The sequence below is a fragment of the Sylvia atricapilla genome, chromosome 7 (assembly GCF_009819655.1).
Source record: "Sylvia atricapilla isolate bSylAtr1 chromosome 7, bSylAtr1.pri, whole genome shotgun sequence".
NCBI classification, from domain to species: domain Eukaryota; kingdom Metazoa; phylum Chordata; class Aves; order Passeriformes; family Sylviidae; genus Sylvia; species Sylvia atricapilla.
The window spans coordinates 20,089,036-20,109,419 of record NC_089146.1 but is presented as its reverse complement, the minus strand read 5'-3'; the positions used below and the strand labels follow the sequence as shown (position 1 = coordinate 20,109,419).

The window sequence follows — 20,384 nt, the reverse complement described above, 5'->3', positions numbered from 1 at the left end:
TTTAGTAGGTAACATGTAATTTAAAAGCAATAATGAACAGAATGCTGAAAAAATGTGTGAATGTTAAGCAATTTGGAAGCCTACTACAATACAACTCTATAATAAATTTTCAAGTCCATGAAATGTAAAAAAAAACCCTATACAAGAATTTTTGGCTAAACAAAATATTAGTATCAAAATAAGCAGATTTCCCATTAAAATAATCATAAATATGTATTTTAGTGAGAATTACTTTCTTCTACTAAACAACTGACTTTCTAGAAGCTAAGCACAATGTGATATCTTATTTGGCTTTGACCTGACAGTCAAATATTTAATTTTCCAAGTGATTGAACTTAAAAAATATTGAGAAAGTTTCACTGAGTAAAGTAAATTATTAAAAAAATAATATCAACCATTTGAGCATAAAAACATATATATAAAGTGTATTGGGTTTTGCACAGTAGACAATAATTTCTCATGACGCTACAGAGAATATTAGTCTTCTTCAGAAGTACTTACAGTATGTCAAAAAAACCCCCACATATAGCCCCCTAAGATAAAAGAGAACTAAGTGGATCCATAAATCAGTGGTCAACATATAAAGTCTTACGATAGAAATATTGTAAACAAAATATAACCAGGATCCCAATTATCTTTGGTACAACAGACTCCCAAGGAATCTCTGATGACACATTTTATATCCAACTTAAGAGGGAAAAGAAACTCTTTAAACATTCTGCATTTAAACTATCACGTAAAAATCCAGTATATGTATATGATCATAGTTCATAATGGTTCTTTTAATAAAATGCTTCTGGCCTATACTATCAAATCTTAATCGTTCTGGCCAAAGATCCACTTCTGGAAAGGGTCTGATGGATTACAGGATGCCAAACTCGGATGCTCTCCATTTCCTGTAAGGCACATATGTAGTGCTTCATTGTACAAGGTTTGATCCTAAAGTGAGGAAAAGAGGGAAACAAAAGTGAACAAACAATGAACATGCTATTCCCCCCCCGCCCAGTTCTTCCCCCAGGCTGGGTGCTAAAGAGTAAACTCACACAGGTGGTGCAGAGGGCTAGAAAAGACAGAAGTTGTATGCAAGTGCCAACTTGCTTTGTTGGGAAATTTTTGTGAAGTATTTTAAAAATACAAAACATCTGAATTTACTTCCAAGTGGATGTCTAGACAAACACAGGAAACGATATCAACCAGTTTTTTAGGTGACATTCCTATAAGTGACATCAAGTTTTGTTCTGTAACTGAAAAGCTGAAATTATCTCCGTTTTCCTGCCCAAACTAAATTACTGTATTTTGGCTTCAGAGTTTTTGTTTTGCTGGCATTCTTTGCTTTTATTGGAAATCCAAAATTAACTAATATTGAAGATCACTAATAAAAAATGCCATTTCACAGGATATGTACCTTCTGGTGCAGCCACTGCTCCTCTCCAACAGCAAAGGTTTTCTGGCCTTTGTAGGTGCACTCGCGAAGCTGCACAGGTCCCTTGGAAGCATGCAGACAAAGCTCCTTCTGAATGTTATGGCGAATTTCATGGTGTGCAGAATATTCAAAGTACTATTTAAATAATATTTTAAAAAATTTTGGTAAACAAACACAAAGAAAAGTAATAAACTAAATTAAGCCTTTCAAATTCCCATACAGAAAGTAATACATTTCTTATTCAAAAATTTGAGACTACAGAATAATTTCTCTGATTTATAGCATAGACACTTCAAAAGTGTTTACAAAACTAAAAGCAGTTTTTAGTAGTAATGCAATACTAATTTATAATTGATTGTATAAATTGCAAGTAGCACTTGTTGCATGTGTACTATGATGCAAAATCTTACTCCCACACAGACCATATATAATTCCAGGAGACAAACTGAAGAGTAAAGATAGTCTAAGAAAACTTAAATTTTTACATTTCTTAACTTTAAAAATCTTCATTCAATTTTGTTGCTAGATTTTGGTTTTTCTTAGAGCAACCAAAAAAAAAGTTGTCGCACGAAACTATACTGATTGCTGTATGACAACTTTTGCTGCTTTATCTAAACAATAAATATGAACAATAAGATGCTGTTATACCCTCTTGTGAGGTAACCACAAGAAAAGTAATTACAAGCATGTAGTTTGTGAGCTCATCTTACCATGATTTCTTGAGAAGAGAGTACCCCTAAGGCTCAGCTATAATTCTGATCCTAACAGGGATTTACTTCTACAAGTTACAGACACAGCTGTTCATTTACCCCTTCAGCCCTAACCTAGCATCTTGATTTCTTCTTTTTCTCCCATGTTGACCAGAGATTACATCTCACTGCTATTATTTCTTGCCTCTGGATGTCAGCCACCCTCATCATATCTTTCTTTTGAATATTAAGGCCAGGCTCAGTTACCACCCTCAACCTTCCACTTTCCAGTGGTCAGCAATCACCTTCTCACTTCCTTGGAAACAATGGGAACAGCACTGAGGAACAAACAGGCATCTCACTCTTAAGACTCAGTGATCAACATTAGCCCTCAAAACAGGTACTGAAAGAGTGACCTGCTTAGTCATTTAGCTCTCAGACATAGTAATTTACTCTTAATCTGCTAATCTGACTTAATCTGTCCTGATTTATTTTTGGAACTTCAGAATCTCTGCAAGTCCTGTAAATAGTTAGTTGAAAACTATGTTTAGAACTTTACTAATTTTAAATATTGAGATGAGCCTCCAATTTCCAGCCTCCAATATTCAAAAAAGGAAGAATAATTTACAACTGATGTATAACTCTGAAAACTAGGTTCTCTTTGCTACTCCCGTTTCAAATATATGGACAAAGATGACGGCATGGGAAATATCAGCCTACACTGCCAGAAGTCTGGTAAAGAATACAGGACAACTGAAAACAGAGCATTGTAATGAGAAGGGTTAAGTAAGCAAATGTGCAATCTCTTAAGCATTATCTGCAAAATCAGTTCTCTGAAGGCTAGCATTTAAAGGGATTCAGACTGTTATTCTGTAGCAGGAGGGAAAACAAGAAACACTTGAAAGAATAGAGTTTTAGTGCAGCCCAAGATAACTTAGAGAACAACAGAAGCATAGAGCAGATCTCTTAATACAGTGTCTTTCTACAATGTTCCCAAATTAATGGCTGTGACAATGTGAAAAGGCTAAAAATATTAATCCACATTTGAATAAAATCCCAAATTCAATCCTGTAAGAAGCTAGCATAATAAGATAGTTCTTAATCTAGACAGCATGCCATGTCTCACAAAAATTATTAAGGAAGTATCACCTGACTAGGATTATGTGTCTCAATTTTCACAGTGCCATCAGTGGATGTCTTTTAAGATTGAAAAAAAAAATATTGACACCCTTCCCCCCATAAGATAACAATTATATTAGAATAAAAACTTTTAAACCTTTGCTGACCTTTAATTATTAAGGATCACTTTTAAAGGCAACAGAGAAGTGTGTATTTCTGGGCAGGGAAGGAGATGTTCCTTTTCTTAAGTATTACAGTAATGACAGAACGATTCAGTATCTGACATCTATTGCAAGTCCTATTGTAGAAGGAACAGAGCACCATGGCTGCCTCCAAGAGCTATGGACCAAAGAGAGCTCCTCTTGAACAAATGAAATGGTATTATTCACTTGCATTAGCCAGCACAGGATAGGCCACTTTGACCTCACACTGTGAGGCTGCAAGCATGATAGGGAAGGTGGTTCAGGCCTGGACACTTGGTCTCCCATTGGCCGGATTCCAACCAACATCTTCCTTGACAGTGCGAGTCCTGGTGACAGAGAAAGAAGCAATAGGAGGAAGCATAAGGAAAGGAAGAATTAAGAAGACAACACTTATAAGGCAGAAGTAAGGGTGGCATGAAAAGGTTTTGCACAGAAAAGAGAGGGCAAGTGAAGCAGTGCAAGTGTGTTTGAAATCTGAATTTGTATACTGAAGTTAAAACATTAGAAACAGGACAGGACATGACATGGAATTTTTCTTTAAAAATATATAGGAATTAACTGTTAAAAAAATAAAGAGATAAGGAGAGAGAAATTGCATATTAAAAATTAATCAATTTCTCTAAAATTAATTAAAAGCTTTTATACAGTAAAGCTACAGCAGGAGAAAGAATAAAAATCAGGTATCAAATATTTTACCTGGTTTCCTCCAAGTCCATGACAAGAATACATAATCAATGGTTTGCCACCATGGTTATTTTCACCAACATCCAAACACATGCGGTTACCTATATTCTTTAACTAAAAAAAGGGTGCGTTGTCAGGATAAAAAAAGCTCAGTGAAATGACAGAAACTTAAATTGTCTGTCATAGACAAAAGTCACCTTTAGTTTAACAATAATGACAGCTGTTCATTCATTTTTACTTTCTGCTCTCCTCAAATTCAAAACCCTGTTTCCTCAGTTAATCTTTTCTAAGTAAAAGCCTAGTAACTACAGTCATGGAGTTATTAGCCTGCTCTGTACAATGTTACTGTGATTCAAATCACAATCTGAACAGATACACATAAAATATTTACAACAGCAGGAAGGAAAAGTTTTATTTGTAAATATACACTAAAAATTCATGTTCACCTCAAGCTAAGAACTATTACTTTGTTTGTTTTAGCAATTCAATGTCTGAAGTTATTTGACAGGGAAAATTACTTTTGACATAAATGAAAAATGAAAATGGCATAGCTATTGACAAAGCTATAAAAGGTATGCAGAAGAGATTCTTTGTCCAGAGTAGTGACAGAAAACCCTACAGCAGTTAAAGACAGCAAAAGAGAGAAGTCTAAAAGCTATGGCTAAGGTAGTAAAAGAGATTAGCAAACTTCTTGGACTATGAAGAATATAGAAAGTAATTAAAATTAAACTTACATATCCAGAAAACAAAGGATTCAGGTCTGGCACATATGCTTCTGGATAAACATTACTGAGGTACCAGGTAAAATTTTTACACTGCAGGCGCTGCCGTAAATCAAGTCTTTTTGATATGTCTCCAAATGTCTTCTGATAGAGGAAAGGAGGTAAAGAAGGATGGAAGATAAATATATTAACCTTAATTTTGCACATTTAAAGTTACGATATTCTGCGTAGTACTAGACAAGTTTTAAGCTTCCTGTGTTGATTTTTTTCTTGTAAATGCTGTGCTACTAGTTACTGCTGTCTTTCAGTGTCATAACACCACTGACTGCTGCATTTCAAAGTACTTGCAAGAAAAAGACATTGCAAGGTGGAAAACATAGAAGTATCTTTAGTCCCAAGAAAGTTTTAACACAGTGCCACAAAGTGGGAAATTATAAATATGACCATACTGATTACAGCCATAAAGCCAACTGATCTCACTGAAAGTGTAAGCTGAAATAATAAATTGGATTAATGAAATAATTAGCATAATATCCTGTACAATGTAGAATTTCCCAAACATAATTCAGTTGTTTAGCTGCTGAACATAACTAGGAAATGTAATGCTTTCATGGTTACAATAAAAATTTAACACATGAAGGAGGTAAAAATAGCTTCTAAAAGAAAACTCTAGTTTCTAGCTAGGCAGAAAACTTAGAAAATAAATAAGCCAACACCCAAACTCAACCCCAAATATTTATTTACTTGAAAATAACTGAATTTTTAAGCAGACAGAGACAGGATGGTTATCCATCATGAAGTAAGTTTTATTCTGCTGCTAAAGAACAACAAAACCTGTATTTTCAGTGAGAATACTAAGCAACTTGAAACTGACAAGACATTTTTTTCACTCCAGAAAATAAGTTAGTTCACATTGTCTACAGTCAGTATTTCTCTCATATTTTTCTGGTAGTTTGTGTACCTGCACGATGCAAACAACCCAAGAGAATCTATATTGTGTAAAAAAAAAATCAATAAAAAAACCTCACCCTACAAAATCAACATTCATCATCCAAACCATCACTGTTTTTTTTCGTGTTTGTTGGGGCTGCAGCATTAAGCAAACTGAACAGTCTTTTCATTAAAATCTCTAGAATCCTTACATACTTTGTCAATAAATAACTTTTGCTCACCAAAACTTTCACCGCAGCAAGTGTGATTTCTAATACCACCACCACCACCTACTTGTTTCACAATTTTTGCTGCCTCTGTGTTTCTTCGGTAAAATATTTCTTTATATTCATCCATCCACACTTCTGCAAGGCGAACTTGATTACGTGTGATCACCTGAGTACCTTTTGGGAAAGTATGGGGACTCTTGCTGCGAAAGACATGGCCAACAACAGAGCAAGGCATGATCTCCAACTGTCCACCACATTGCCATACCTAATAATAACATTTAGTGTGTAAGTACACTGCAATTAGAATTCACAGGGTGGAAAAAAAATTCAGTAATACTATTGTTTACCAGAACACATCAAACCACTAGCAAAAGTACAAATATCAGGCATACTATTAGTGAATTTCCTAATCAGATAAACCCTGGAAACACACATTTCAGACAGCAACCCTATAAACAATTTAAAAAAACTAAAAGTAGTTTAGTGAGCATGTTTGGATTTTATTTCATCAGTAATTAGTAATTCAAATTTCCTTGTCCTAGTTGGGCAATTGAGTAAAGAAGTCAATGTCTAATACTAATTTATTCTCAAATCCCCTGTACACTGTCAGCATAGATACAATTGCTAATTAGGGAGCTAAACTTACTCTGAAAGACATTTCTATATTTTCACCTCCCCATATTTCCATTTCTTCATCATAGCTTCCAATGTGTTCAAAGTAGTCTTTTGATATTGAAAAGAGACCTCCAGCAAAAGTAGGTGTTCTGCAAAAACAGAGTTTTACTGAGAAAGATAGTAGGGTTTTTTAAATATAGATGTCAAATGGTGCAACTGTTCTAGGAATTTTCCATGCACTTGTTAGTATTTCACTACAGTGATGCATATTCCTGGCATAGATAATACTTCTAGCCCTTAAATATATTCACACAGAGTCTCATTTGACAGCTTATTGCCATTTATTAAGAACTTGTTCAGACTAACACCTGCTGGCATAAAAGAGTGTCAGGAAAACCAACAGATTTTCTCTGTATGAAGGATTTCGAGCCAAAGTACAACTCCTACAGACCAGTAACCTGTCTGTGGACAAAGCAGGTACAATTATCATCAAATGCACTACTGCATCTGGGTGCTCTGAACCTTTTTGTCATTCTTTCAAGTAAAGTGAACGAGGAGACAGAATCATTGTGCTGTCTCTGAAAATAACTGTGTATAATTCTCCTCTGCCCCTTCCCCCTAGGAACAGAGGAAATTTCCATTGTATGTAGAAGTAAAGCAGAGCAATTACTGTTTTGAAGAGGCTATATTTTTATGAATGCTTAAAAATGTGGTTCTTAAAGAAAATACTACAAAAAACATCTATGATGCTAAGATTTCTGATTATACTCATCTGAAGAACTAATTTATTTACAAACTGCTATTCCTAAGATAAACACTATGAAAACAGAAGGATTAAAATAGTATTCAAATTATGTTCACCTAATTGGATAGGTTTCATCCTTTCTTCTTTTATTCTCATGTTTAGGAAGAGACTCCCATCCAAATGACAAACTCCAATCAAAATTTCCTCTGTTGTGGCTATGCCCATAAGGAGATGGTTTACTGAATTCAAAGGTATTGAGATCGATAGAAGCAATGTCAGGGCTTACAACAGCAACAGGATTCTCAGCTATTCTTGCCAATAATGGCTCTAACCAGCCATAAAAGCATTCACCTGTGGAGAAAATGGGAACACAGAATTTTTGCTTGGCTATAAAGTAGTACACAGGGTATGTTTTAGCATGTCCAGCGAGCCAATATGGACTATTTTTAAATAGCATTGCTAATTATACTTTCAATAGTATGGAACAGCAATAGGAAAGATTATATATTACGAACATTTATAATTCATAAAAAAATCTGCAACGTTAAATCAAAGACAACAGTGTTATAAACTAGACCTGGCATAGTTACAGGTTACACTTACAATGAGCATCCAGGAAGGTAAGGGTCTCTCCTGTTGCTACTGAAGCTCCCAACAACCGTGCAGTGATCAGACCTTTTCTTTCCTTCTGACGGACTACTTTAACTATTTGAAACTGTTTCACATATTCATCTAGTTTATCATGCAGGTATTCTAGGAAGAGGAATCAGGGTCAGGATATTCACTGTATACACATGCCACTGCCCAAAATGTTACGCTATTAAGCAAGCAAGATAACTCATGGTAACCTCAGAAATTATCTCAACATCAAACCCATAAAAATTCCTATCTGCTGAAGGTTATTTTTAGGGGCTGAGTATTATGGGGGCAGGGGTGTAGGAAGAGCTGATCAGCAGAGAACTGGAGATGGAACATTAAAATAATTCTGGAGAAAAAAGGACATGCTAGTACATCTCTGCTGTGGTGTTAACCATTTGAATACCAATTCCATCTTCATAGCAAATGGATCTCATACTTACATTATCTGCAAAACATGCAAATTCTTTCCTTAAGGATGGCACATTTACAGTTTCCAAAGGATACAGTATTTACAACAGCAACAGAAACCATATAAAAAACTATTTAAAAGTTCAGATTTTGAAAAAGAAACCCACATCTCTCATGAAACATCCCACATCATCTTCTTTATTCTGCCCACCCTTGGTATTAAACTGTACTACTGAACATACATCCAAGTGTTTCAATATACTCAATACAGACTTGGAAGGAAGTGTAAATACATTAATAGAAGTATGTATACACATGTTCATATAAAGCTAAGCATACAAAGATTTTTGAACTTGCATTTGTTTTCACACTAAGTATATATATAATTATTTTTGAGACTCAGCTTGACTGTTGAAGATTATTTTACCATTAAATAATTTTACTTGCTAATAAAGACACTGCCCTTCATATTAATGAAATTAATTTGCATAAAGACAACCACTGATAAAATGCAAATTTCTACAAGTCTGGGCCAGTTTATACTTGGATACTTTGTTCTACAAATTGCAATTGGTTTGAAACACAAAGTACAAAGCTACTTGCCATGTAAGCAGTTATGCAGATAAATCAACATCAGAATTGGAAAAAACAAAAATGGGTTTTAAAATCTTTTAGAGCACATATTTGTGCTATAAATTTCATATTTGACTATCTTATGGAAAAATAAGGTGAGAGGGCTATTTTAAACTAAAAGAGAGAAACAAAAAAACCATTTAGAATACTGTTATACATGTCAGTAGTGGCAAAGAGACATCCTCTTAGCCAATATATCTGCAATCCTAACATCTTCAATTAAAAAAAAACAAAACCAGAAGCAAAAGCAGAAAGACTTCTTACCATCTACACTGGCATCATCCACCAAAATAATCTCCTTCAGCAGTATAGCAGGAGATGTGTACATCACACTGTGGACAGTTCTGAGCAGAGTTGACCACGCTTCATTATGGAAAACAATGATAATGCTTGTGGTTGGCAATGGCGGGCAACGCTTAAACTTTTGTTCAATACATCTACAAATTAGAAATGTCAGGGATTACAAAATGGACAACAAGTTTTTACTCACATTCCTAACCTTTTCTTTCTAGTACAGAACTTTATGACATTAAATAGTTCTGCTTCTCTGCTTTCTATCCCAGCTTTGGAGTGCAAAGGTAGGTACTTCAACTGGAGCAGCTGTTCAGAATATTTTTTAAAATATCATGACTGAGAATTGAAAAACTTAGTTTTGCTTCTGTCTCACAGACATTCGAGTACATTTCATGTAATAGCCAGGCTTTCTTCAGGAAAAGATTTTATTTTATTGAGAGCAGCAGGTACTGACTGAGCTAATTCAAAAATCACCATTACTGCTGAAACCTAAGAATACAAAGAAGAATATTTATTAGAAAAATACAGAGATTGCAAGGAAAAAAATATAATGTATGTAATTCAAATTTCAAAGCTTTGTAGAAATGCTATGTAAGCCTTAGGGCAGTATGTCCCATTCAAGGAATCCAATTTTAAACCCACAGTTTTTCAAGACTGACATATCCTAAACATAACTTTAGATCCAATGGCAAGTTAAGATGACAATTCTGTATTGGTAAGTTGCACACTCATTATTTATTACCTGTCACCTTTAGGGCCTGGAGGACACTCCAAGGTAATAACCACAGTCACTGCCTCACAAAATACACAAGCAAAACCTTCCCAGTCATGCTCTAGGTGAGGTTATGGTGAGCTGCACTGCATGCATCAGCAGCGGCTCAGCTGCAGTTTCTGGCACACATGGCTAACATTTCATCTGACACCGACAGAGACTGCTCATAACTAAACCCACTCTTCCAATCTCCTCAAGTCCTACAGTCTACATTTAAAAAATTCTTCAATGCTACAAGCTTGTTGCTGAGATCTTCCATTACCTTGTTCAACAGTTTACAATTCCTAATTTATTAAATTATGCCGGTAGTTTTATTAACACTGAATGCTAAAAAATTGGGTGGTGTTTTAATTGGACAAATGTTGAAACCACATTTTTAATTTTCTTCTAAGTAAAACTAAGCAGGCTTCCTGAAAGCTACTCAGAAATTTTAGCCTTAAAGGCAAAAGCAGAACACCTTCTTTAAATATGGTTACTTTGAATTCAAAACCATGAAAGAAGTGAGTTTTTCTAAACATTCTTGGCTTTGGCACTGTGGATCATTATGTACAGCCAATCATTATGTATAGTTAAGAGACTTTCCTAAACTATCACCTACTGCTGAACTCAAATCACTCTGCAGTCTGAATTTCTGAGAAGTTTTTCAACTATCAGGACATACACATTTCAACTTACTCAGGAGGTCGAGTGTCTGGTCCAAGATCACGGTGTAAAGAAATCCTATCACTTGCAAATGCATTAAAACAGTGTTTCTCTTCTCCAGCCTGTTTTTCTTTCTGTTCTTCTGAATTTAAGTTGATGGTTTTAAATGCTTTACCAGAAGCTCCAGGAGCATTAGGATCTTGAAGGGGCCGATCTAGAAAGGGTTTCAGTTCTGCTGGAGTATAGTGCCCTGGCAAACAGTGTCTCTCTCCAGGAATTTTAGTTTGCCTAATGGGTGCTTTTATCTGCATTTTTGGCTTTGCACCTTTAATATTGTTCATAGCATTTAACACAAGACCTAATACATGACTTTTCTTTCCAACAACTGGCTCAATCCCTGCTTCATCCTTAAAATCTTGAACACCTACTTCTCTTTGTAATAAAAATAAAAATACCAGAAAGACAAACACAATAATGCTAAACTTCCAAAGTTTCCAGTGAAAAAATGTCTTAAATAGTTTAGGTGTCTTTTTCAAGGCCATTCTAGTTTTAAAAATTTTCACACAACGGAAGTTTTTTTGAGTGTTGTTCTTCAAATATGTCACAGCATTTCTTGAAATTATAACACCTGTAAATTAAAACAAATAGTATTCATTTAGACATCTAGTATATTTAACTATGTAATGCTGTAAGAAATTAATGGGAAGGAATTAATTCACAGCTCCCAAAAAGTCAAACATTATGCATGCTACATCACTTAAAGATACATTAGGCCTACCTTTAAGATACTCAAAATGCCCTTTCCCTGCTTTTTGTTTTGGGTTTTATTTGTTAAATACACTTCATATAGAAGAACCAGAAATCAAGCATACCATCAAGAATAAAAGATTATTTCTACACAGTGCAACTACTTGTAGTTTATTTTCTTCCAAGTAGTTTGTTTAAAATTAGAATAAAGTCTTATAGAAGCAGAGAATTTTAGCTCAAGAATGGGACAGAAGAAAAACAGGTGGCATCAATACATTAGCTCAAGCTGCATGTCAGAAAGAGCCATATGGAAAGTGAACTTAAAGATAAGAAAGACTTTTCAACTAACTTATTTCAACAATTTTCAAGTTTCCCCCACTATTTTTTTCACAGACAAGTAAATATTCATTTGCTTTCAAAGATGGAACTGTGAAAGACATTTGAGGACTACGAAAATCTAAGTGATTTGAATTAAAATCTCTCTGCCAAACTGGCAGTTTACAAGAAGGGGATACATTCTGTCACCAGCTTGAATACCTGGACTAGCCATTCCAGCTATTCAGGCTATAGCTTCATTTTTTGTCTAAATTGCATGTTTGTGAAACAAGAAGAGAAATAAACAGCATCTATCTAAAAGCCACAGTAAGTTCCCACTTACTAACAACTGACCACAAAATTGCAAAAAACTACTTTTCTATTTATTCCTCTGAAGTACCAGTAGATCTTAATTGGAGTAATATATACTCAGGAAGAGATACAAGTCAGAGAAAACAACACCCCCTCCACCCCTTACTTGCTTTTCTTCAAGAATCTGAAGGAGCAACTAAGCATCTGGATTTCTTCACATTATAATGTTATTCTAAGCTTATGTCAGATTAATAAACCCATACATTCAAACTACAGTGTTTTTTACCATAGAGTTATTGTTAAAAGAATGCAGAGGGGAAGCATATTAGATCATACTAAAAGGTACCAAAACCATGCTTCTCAGCTCACAAAAAACCAATCCAAACTAACCAATCCACTTCTGTGTTACATACTATTTTCCCATTTTTCCTTACTGATGAAACATTTGAACTACAATACTGATACCTTTAGAGTGGAAGACTACAAATAAAACATTTCTTCCCAATGAAAGGATTGCAACCAAATTACCTAACTGTCAGATTGAAAAATGTCTTGTTTTCTCACAATGTCTGGTGGGTTGCTCTTGACTGGCTGCCAGACACTAACCCAACCACTCTCTTGCTTTACATCCTCAGCATGACAGTGGGGACGAAATAAGATGGAAAATCACATGGGTTCAGCTAAGGACAGCGTGATCACTTACCAGTTACTGTCACAGGGAAAACAGATTTGTAATGATGAATTTCAATTTATTGCCAATTAAAACTAGAGTAGGATGGTGAGAAACAAAGGCTCAAACTAGCTCCCCTGGCTCAGCTTCACTCCTTCATTCCCAGTTCTTCTCTCTCCTTTCTGCCTAGTGGTATAGAAGGAATAAATAACAAGCGCTGTGGTTAGCTTGTAAGACTTCATCTCTAGCACTCCTTCCTCTGCACACTTTTTCCTTGTTCCAGCAGGGGTTCTCTCTATGCAGTAGGGTACTTCAGCACAAGCTGCTCCAGCACAGGCCATCCACGGGTCACAGTTCCTGCCAGGATCTTGCTCCTGCATGGGCTCTCCATAGGCTGCAGCTTTCTTCAGGGTATATGCAACTGCTCTGGCCTGGGGTCCTGCACAGGCTGCAGAGTGGATACCTCCTCTGGGTGGTCCTTCATGGGCTGCAGGGAAATTCTGCTTCACTGCAGTCTTCTCCATGAGCTGCAGGGGGAATATCTGCTCCAATGCCTGGAATACCTACTCCCCTCCTTCACTGTTCTGCAGAGTTTCACATTTTTCTCACTCCTCTTTCTCACAGCTGTTGTGCAGTATTTTTTACCCTTTCTTAAATACCTTATCACAGAGGCACCACCTGCTACACTGGGTGGCTCAGCTTTGGCCAAAAGTGGGTCTATTTTACAGCTGGCTGGAACCAGCTGTGTTCAGCCCTGGATGGGACTGGAGGTGAGGGAGCTGCCCCATGTCTCTTATCACAGAGGCTACCTGTGTAGTCATCCTCACCTCCTTGCCTTACCATGAAAATGCAATACACAATGTAAAGCACTAACTATATGTACAGATCAGCACCCAGCATTGCAGGGGCTACAGCCTCTGCAGGTTGCTAACCAGGAATGCTTTCCTAACACCATCAAAAAGAAAATCACATTACCGTTTTGCAGTGCACTATGAACAAGTAAGACACTAGTAAATCTTAAAGCTTAAATCAATAAGCAATATAAATATATCTTCCTCAAATGGGAAAAAATCTTATATATATATATCACATCTATATCTATCTATACACATATTTTCAATACTTGATGTCGTAAGAGGGATTAGAAACAAGAGACATGTGGAGCATGCTGCCACAAGACAAATATGAAATGTGTCTGTCCCTAGAAGAGAACATTCCCTGGAGTTAGGTGGGTTGTGGAAGACACCAACACAACTTAACCCTTTCAGTGTGGATTAGTACACTCTACTAGCATGCTGTGCACAGAAACAAATGCAAGTAATGTTTCTTTAAGAAAGGATTAAGTGACGGCCTTAGAATAGTATGTGCAGCTCACACCAGGTGGACAGAGGCTTGATTGCCACAAGCATACAGCAAAATCTTTTGATTTAGACAAATGCTGAGTGTTGCTTTGTTTGCAAAGTATCTGATAGGGATATTGCTTACAATAAGAGAAGAGCTCTTTGTCGCACAAAAGAGTAGCAGTTTCCAGAACAGAAGCTGCATTGTCCAAAGAACTTTGGCCATGAAAACTGTATCTTACTTAGGGTTTTTACCAGGATAATTTTGTAGTCAGAAATGCAATCTTTATTCCCCACAAATGCCTCTTACATTTTCATGGCATAGCAATGTGTCAGCAAACACAGACCAAGCTACTATTCAATCCTCCAGGACATGCTGAAGAAATATGTGGCATGATTAAACTCCCTGGGGTGACTGTTTAGCAAAGCGTTTAATCTATTCATTAGTGTTATTTTCGCTAATAGTAGTCTGGATTCTTATAGCACTTTGAAATAATTAGCCCTGAACATCTGAAGTCAGATTTTTTTTTTTTTTAAGGAAGAAAATAACCAGAAATCTAAAATGTACTACTAAAGTCTTCTAAAAGTGCCAAAAAGCAGCTGCCACACTACTTCAAACCACATCACATGGGCAGTGTAAGAATTCAATGCAGTCTATGTTACATTATGCCACCCACTGGTTCTGATGTCAGACTGTCTGCAAAAACTCTCACAAGAAAGCCTTGCTAATGTAGCCAACAAGTAGAAAACTCTGGGGGTTTTTATGTTAACTTGATCTGAATAACGCTGTAGAGAATAATCTTTAGTAAAAAAGTGAAAGTATCGTTAACCCAAATAAGCAGAAATTCTTTCCAATCATGCAAGACAAAATTCATTTGTGTTAGCACCAACAATGTTGGTGTTAAAAAAAAAATAAATTAAGATCTACTTTTTTCCTATCTAAATGTTAAACAGGTTTCAAATGTTTCCTGACAATATTGCTTCTAGAACATAAACCCCTAAAACAATAAGTAAAAATACTCAAACCAAAACAAAAATCCTAAAAAATGGGAAAAATAAGCAAAACATTACTCAGAATTATTCTAATCAAAACTATTTAACTACATAACTTCACTTCAACTTAATCTAATTCTTCTATATTTCCAGAATTGCAGTCTCATAAAAAGTTTGTCTATTTCTCCTTGTTAGCAAAGGATACAGTCCCTTCCTCAAACCTTAGAGCCTCTTAATCAGAAGGTGGGTGTGCAAATAAAAACACTGAGCAAATACTTAAGAAAAAAACCAAACAAACCTGACACTGATGATCAACTGTTCTCAACAACCTAGCAAAAGTCTGACAAAGATATTTCAGGATACTTTAACTGTAAAAAGTGCTACTTCCACCACTGGTATTTCTGAATCTAAAATTCTAGACAGAGCATCTTGTTTTCTTTGCATGAGTATCAATGTAGATGATACAAAAACATTAGTTACTGAAATAATTAGTTTGGTAAATTATATTTTCATCTTCTACCACCATGAAAATTAATGCTTTTTTTCTACTGGCAAATAAAAAAAACATATCACTGAATAAAACCGTTTGCGCTTGCTAGAAGTTCATCCCAGAGGAACATCCTTTCACATAAGCACCTTTGGTGACAGACTAAGAAACATCCAACTCAGAGTGAACCCATCATAAAGGTCTAGCTTTATATGGAATATGAAGATTCTTCACAGAATGAAAACCATTCAAAAGCACTTCAGAAATCTGGGATAATTAAATCAGTTGCCTAAGTCTAGCAAACTATGCTACTGTTTAAAAAAATATTAGCTCTTAATTTAAATAAAGGAACAAATGATAAAGTGAAATGTACAGAAGTTAAAGACCAAAGACATGAAAATGAGAAACTGAATCAGTTGTTTAGTTTCTATCTCCACACTTGCTTAACTGTTTCAGTCAGAGTTCCTACTGAATGCACTCCTAAATAGGGAACACAAATCTAAAAGAAACAGAAATTCACAAACCCCAGGTGCTGTTCCTCCAGGTACATTCTTTGAAGCTCAGCCAATAGAAATGTGGTTCTGTTCCTGAAAAAAAGTTGTTAGAGGAACACTGAATGTGTTCAGTTCCCGAGCCTTCATTTTAGAAACATTAAGAGCACAGGTTATTCTATCATGCCTCACTGATTATTACAGAAATCAGAAGCTGTACCTTCTGGAGGAGCATACTGAAGAAACTGAGGAAGTTCTGAGCAACAGGCAGCCCAGAACAGCTTGCTGAAACACACTTGGTCAAGTATCTCCATCAGCAGTTTCATTTAGATTAAAAAAACCCCAACAGAACAAAACAAAACACCCCAAACAAACAATTAACAAACCTCCTTCTATGTATTCTAATGGAAGTGCTTCAAACTCAAACTTTCACATACTCTTTCAATATTAGCACTACTACCATTTTTCTACAGCCAAGCACTGTATGTGATAGGGAGAGACAGACAGTTCCTTTTGACAACTGATAGCATAGTAATAATATGCAGTAGCCATATATTATAAAAATACTTATGGCTTATTTTTACAGACCTGGGATATGTAAATAACTCGCATTTATCTCAAATTTAAATTTCACTCCACTCTCTATTTTCTTTTTTTCCTTGGTCACACTGTTTTGGGCCTCCATTAAAATTATTTTAGACTGTCCCTAAAAATGCCATGATGAAAAGTGAGCATGATAGCAGCTGTAAAGGGCTGTTTTAACTTAGAAGGATTAGTGTCTCATTTCCATTTAAGCACCAGAAGATAATGTCTGGACCATAACCAGAGGACTTTTGTTTGTTTTCCTGATTGTAGGAACATTTCTAAGATAACAAAAACATCCAAGTATCAACTGCAGATCTTGAAATCACAGTTTTCTAACTGGCCTTAAACTTTTGTTGAAGTGATAAGCATAAAGCAAAGAAAGTCTCCTCATGGGAGATTTACTGGGTTAGTGACTGCTAAACTGATCTTTGTTGGGAGCTCCCATAGGTGTTTTCACTTTCCTCCTCTCCCCACTTCAAATGTTCCAGATACATTTCACTGCTGCAAAATGTAAGCCCACTGTCGTTGGTCACTTTATATTAGAATTTAATTGCTAAATCACTGTCAGTGAGATAATTCTCTGTTTGTAAGCAGAACTATTCTCTATGCCACATGATCTTATGAGTGTTAGGGAAAATCAGACAAGAGTAAGACAGACAGCAAGTGAATAAATCCATGCTTTACATGACTGAAAAAAATCTAGCACTTCATGGTTTAGAAACTTGAGGCACTTTCAAATCTTGTAGACAGGCACAACAATGAGCAGATTAGGATGAGAAACTTGTAAGTGTTGGCAGGCAATTGATCGGCATTTCATATCATGAACATGATCCTCTAGATTGATTCCAAAAGAGGGAAAACCTTGGACTAGCTAACAGCTCTTGGAACAGGAGAAACAGGCAGCAAATTTAGGCACAGAAAAAAAAAAAAAAAAAAAAGTTATCTCAAAGCAACACAGTGTGTCACCTAGAACCACAGACACTAGGGAAATGTCACAGAGAGGGCAATTATATCTTGTTCTTATTTTGACAGGGCTCAAGATATCTGGGCTGCTTCTGGTATTACTCCACCCAAAAAAAAAAAAAGGACAAGTTAAGTGGCAATAGCATTTCCAAGGAGGAGGAAAACTGGTCTTCTCCTCTTTCCCACAGTGCAACAAAAATAGCAATTCAGGCTCTCTGTAACTGACTTAATTTTTACTTTGCTCTGTTATTGAGAAGCCTCGAGATGACAGTAGCAGATGCCAAACTGACCAGGGCATTGAGGAAACCTGGCTAAAAAAGGAAACCAAACCCTGTAAGTTGGCTGCTTTGTCTCAGACTCAGTCTGGCAGTGCAGCAGCATAGCACTGCCTTTAGTCAAGGCTGAATTGATCAATATAATTTATAATCTTTTAAACAAAGGAGGTCTTTTTGTTACAGAAGACTAACAGGTAGAACACTACTGAGGTGGATACATATTCGTATTTCCAGTAAGATTTTTTTATTTAAACAACAATTTTTATCAATAAATTCTCCTTTGTTTAAAGAATATTTTACATAAAGTTAAAAAAATTAAAATCCATTACACTAAGGTTATTAAATTTTAAAGTACACTTCTTCTGTCAGTTTCCACACCTAAGCACATTGTCACCTGCTGTGCAGAAGACTAACAAACTGCCGGAGGGGAGAGACAATGCGGTAACTCTTTAAAAGAGCGGAATGAAACACACCAGAGTTAGCTGGCAATGTACACAATCGGTATCGCCCCGCCGCCCCGAATCAACGCGGTACTGCGGGCAAACCCTTGGGCGGGATTCGTACGTGGCAGAGACACCTCCCTCGGTCAACACCTTGGGTTTGGACAGTGCACCCGGCCGGCACTTCCCGGAGCCGTGTGTCCGCCCGGGGGGCAGCCCGGGCTCGGCGCCCACCGCAGGCTGCCCGGAGCGGAGCTGGCCGCGCTGTCCCGCCCGCGGGCAGGGCCTGGGGCCGGCGGCCTCGCTGCCAGCTGAGGGGACGGCGCGTGGAGCGAGCGCGCCCGGGGCCGGCTGCGGGGGACCCCCGGGACAGCGCCGGCCCCGCACCCTGCGGCGCCGCTCCCTGACCTCGGGGCTCCCGCCCGCCCGCCGAGCCCCGCCGGGCGCTGCCCCGCCGCCTGGCGCTGCCCCGCCGGCCACAGCCCCTGGAGGGGCCGAGGAGGAGCGGAGCCGCGCGGCGCCTCCCGAGGCTCCCCCACTCACCTCGTCCGGCGGGAGGACGGCGAAGGCGCTGCCGAGGGAGCGGCACCGCAGCCCCGGGAGGCCGGAGCCGGGCGGGCTCTGCGGCTTCCGCCCCGCGCCCGCCAGGTGCGCGCCGCCCGCCCCGCGCCTGCGCCCGCGCGCCCGCGCCCCGCCCTCACCTGGCGCCCAGGTGCGCGAGGCCGCCCCGGCGGCAGCGGGAGCGCGCCCGGGGAGCCGCTGCGCCCATCCCGAGCCCGAGCCCGAGCCCGAGCCCGAGCCCGCTCCGCCACACGGGGCTCGGGCACAGCGGCAGAGCGCGCACCCAGCCAGGGCCGCACGGCAGCGGGCCTTGCTTCAGCCACCCAAGCGTTCGGTTGTGCGAGATGGGTTCACCAAGCACTCCAGTGCTGGGAAACAGAACACAAAATCCCTCCCAGCTGAGATCACTGACGGGGAGAAGGGATATCACACTGAGCTCTCTCTCTTCACGATGTAGTTTCCCATAGAGATAGGTACAAAATCACTTTTCTATAGAAGCATGGTTTAATGCGAGGGAGAAAAAGCCCAAGTAATATTTGCACCCCTTTAACAGTGTAGAGTCTCCCCTTCTTCCTACTCTCAAATAAGAGTAGCACCATCACCGTCTCACCCCAGCACTTCAAAACTTCTTTGAGCTGCTGAACAGCAGCTATCTAAAGGTGCTCAGCAAGTGGGAGCTGGCAGTAGTTGTACTGATTTGTGTCCCAACGGTGCCAAAAATGGTGATGCCAGTTCTTTTAGGAATTAATACTGCCCAGGAACACTTAATGTTAAGATTTAGACCAGAATCTCTCACAACTCATAGGATCTGTTATTTCTAGGACGTTAAAATACCTACTTATGACTTTGACAGCTGATGCCTCAACTGTGCTAAGCACTACATTACCTGAGGCAGGCATAGCCAGTGCTCAACTTTTGTAGCACAAAATCAAAGCAAAGGCAAATTTCAAGACTGAACTTTTAAAAATCTGCTCTTTCCCAAAATAAAGCCTGCATTAAAAGTCATACTGACTCCTTAAAAAAACCCCCAAAACCCCAACCCCAGCCAAACATCAAGAACAGTACCAAAGAAAACTCCAGAGCAAGACAGAGCATGCACATAGCTTCTCTTTTAGCAAGCACCATGTCACATAATTAATAACAGCTTTTTGTCTCAGCTAAAGCATGAGATTTTTGCAATAATGGTCCAATTCTCAACATTTTATGGCAGGTCAATATTGCGAAAACCTAAGAGTTCTAAGTTCATGGCAAGATGAAGCAAAAGGTAAAACCACAGAGCAAATGAAGCTAGATAGCAAAATCACTTTTAAGATCTTGGAAAAGCGGCTAGTCATAAGCTGATGGAGAAGTACTTGCTAGTGAAGTATTTCCTTATTTTCCTATTTTTCCTCTATTCAGCACTGTATATGAAAGAAGCCACTGCCACTCCACTGAGATTTCCTTGAAATGGCACCTTT

General features: G+C 38.0%; 1 protein-coding gene across 1 annotated transcript; it reads right to left on the bottom strand.

The window, feature by feature from the left end:
* Positions 1 to 765: 765 nt before the first annotated feature.
* GALNT3 (polypeptide N-acetylgalactosaminyltransferase 3) lies at positions 766 to 18,988 on the bottom strand. The gene is made up of 11 exons (XM_066322870.1): positions 18,910 to 18,988; positions 10,782 to 11,376; positions 9,305 to 9,477; positions 7,964 to 8,113; positions 7,477 to 7,711; positions 6,647 to 6,764; positions 6,065 to 6,265; positions 4,853 to 4,984; positions 4,131 to 4,232; positions 1,406 to 1,558; positions 766 to 939 (listed from the first exon to the last, which is right to left on the bottom strand). The coding sequence occupies exons 2-11, from the start codon at positions 11,288 to 11,290 to the stop codon at positions 817 to 819; spliced, it is 1,896 nt and encodes a 631-aa protein (XP_066178967.1). The 5' UTR covers positions 11,291 to 11,376; positions 18,910 to 18,988; the 3' UTR covers positions 766 to 816.
* Between the last annotated feature and the right edge of the window lie 1,396 nt (positions 18,989 to 20,384).

Excerpts from the sequence above, each read along its gene's own strand:
- GALNT3 (XM_066322870.1), bottom strand. The coding sequence starts at position 11,290 with ATGGCCTTGAAAAAGACACCTAAACTATTTAAGACATTTTTTCACTGG. Across the intron at positions 4,985-6,064 it reads CAGCAAAAATTGTGAAACAA|AAGACATTTGGAGACATATC; the intron begins GTAGGTGGTGGT and ends TTCCTCTATCAG. Across the intron at positions 1,559-4,130 it reads ATGGACTTGGAGGAAACCAG|TACTTTGAATATTCTGCACA; the intron begins GTAAAATATTTG and ends TTATTTAAATAG.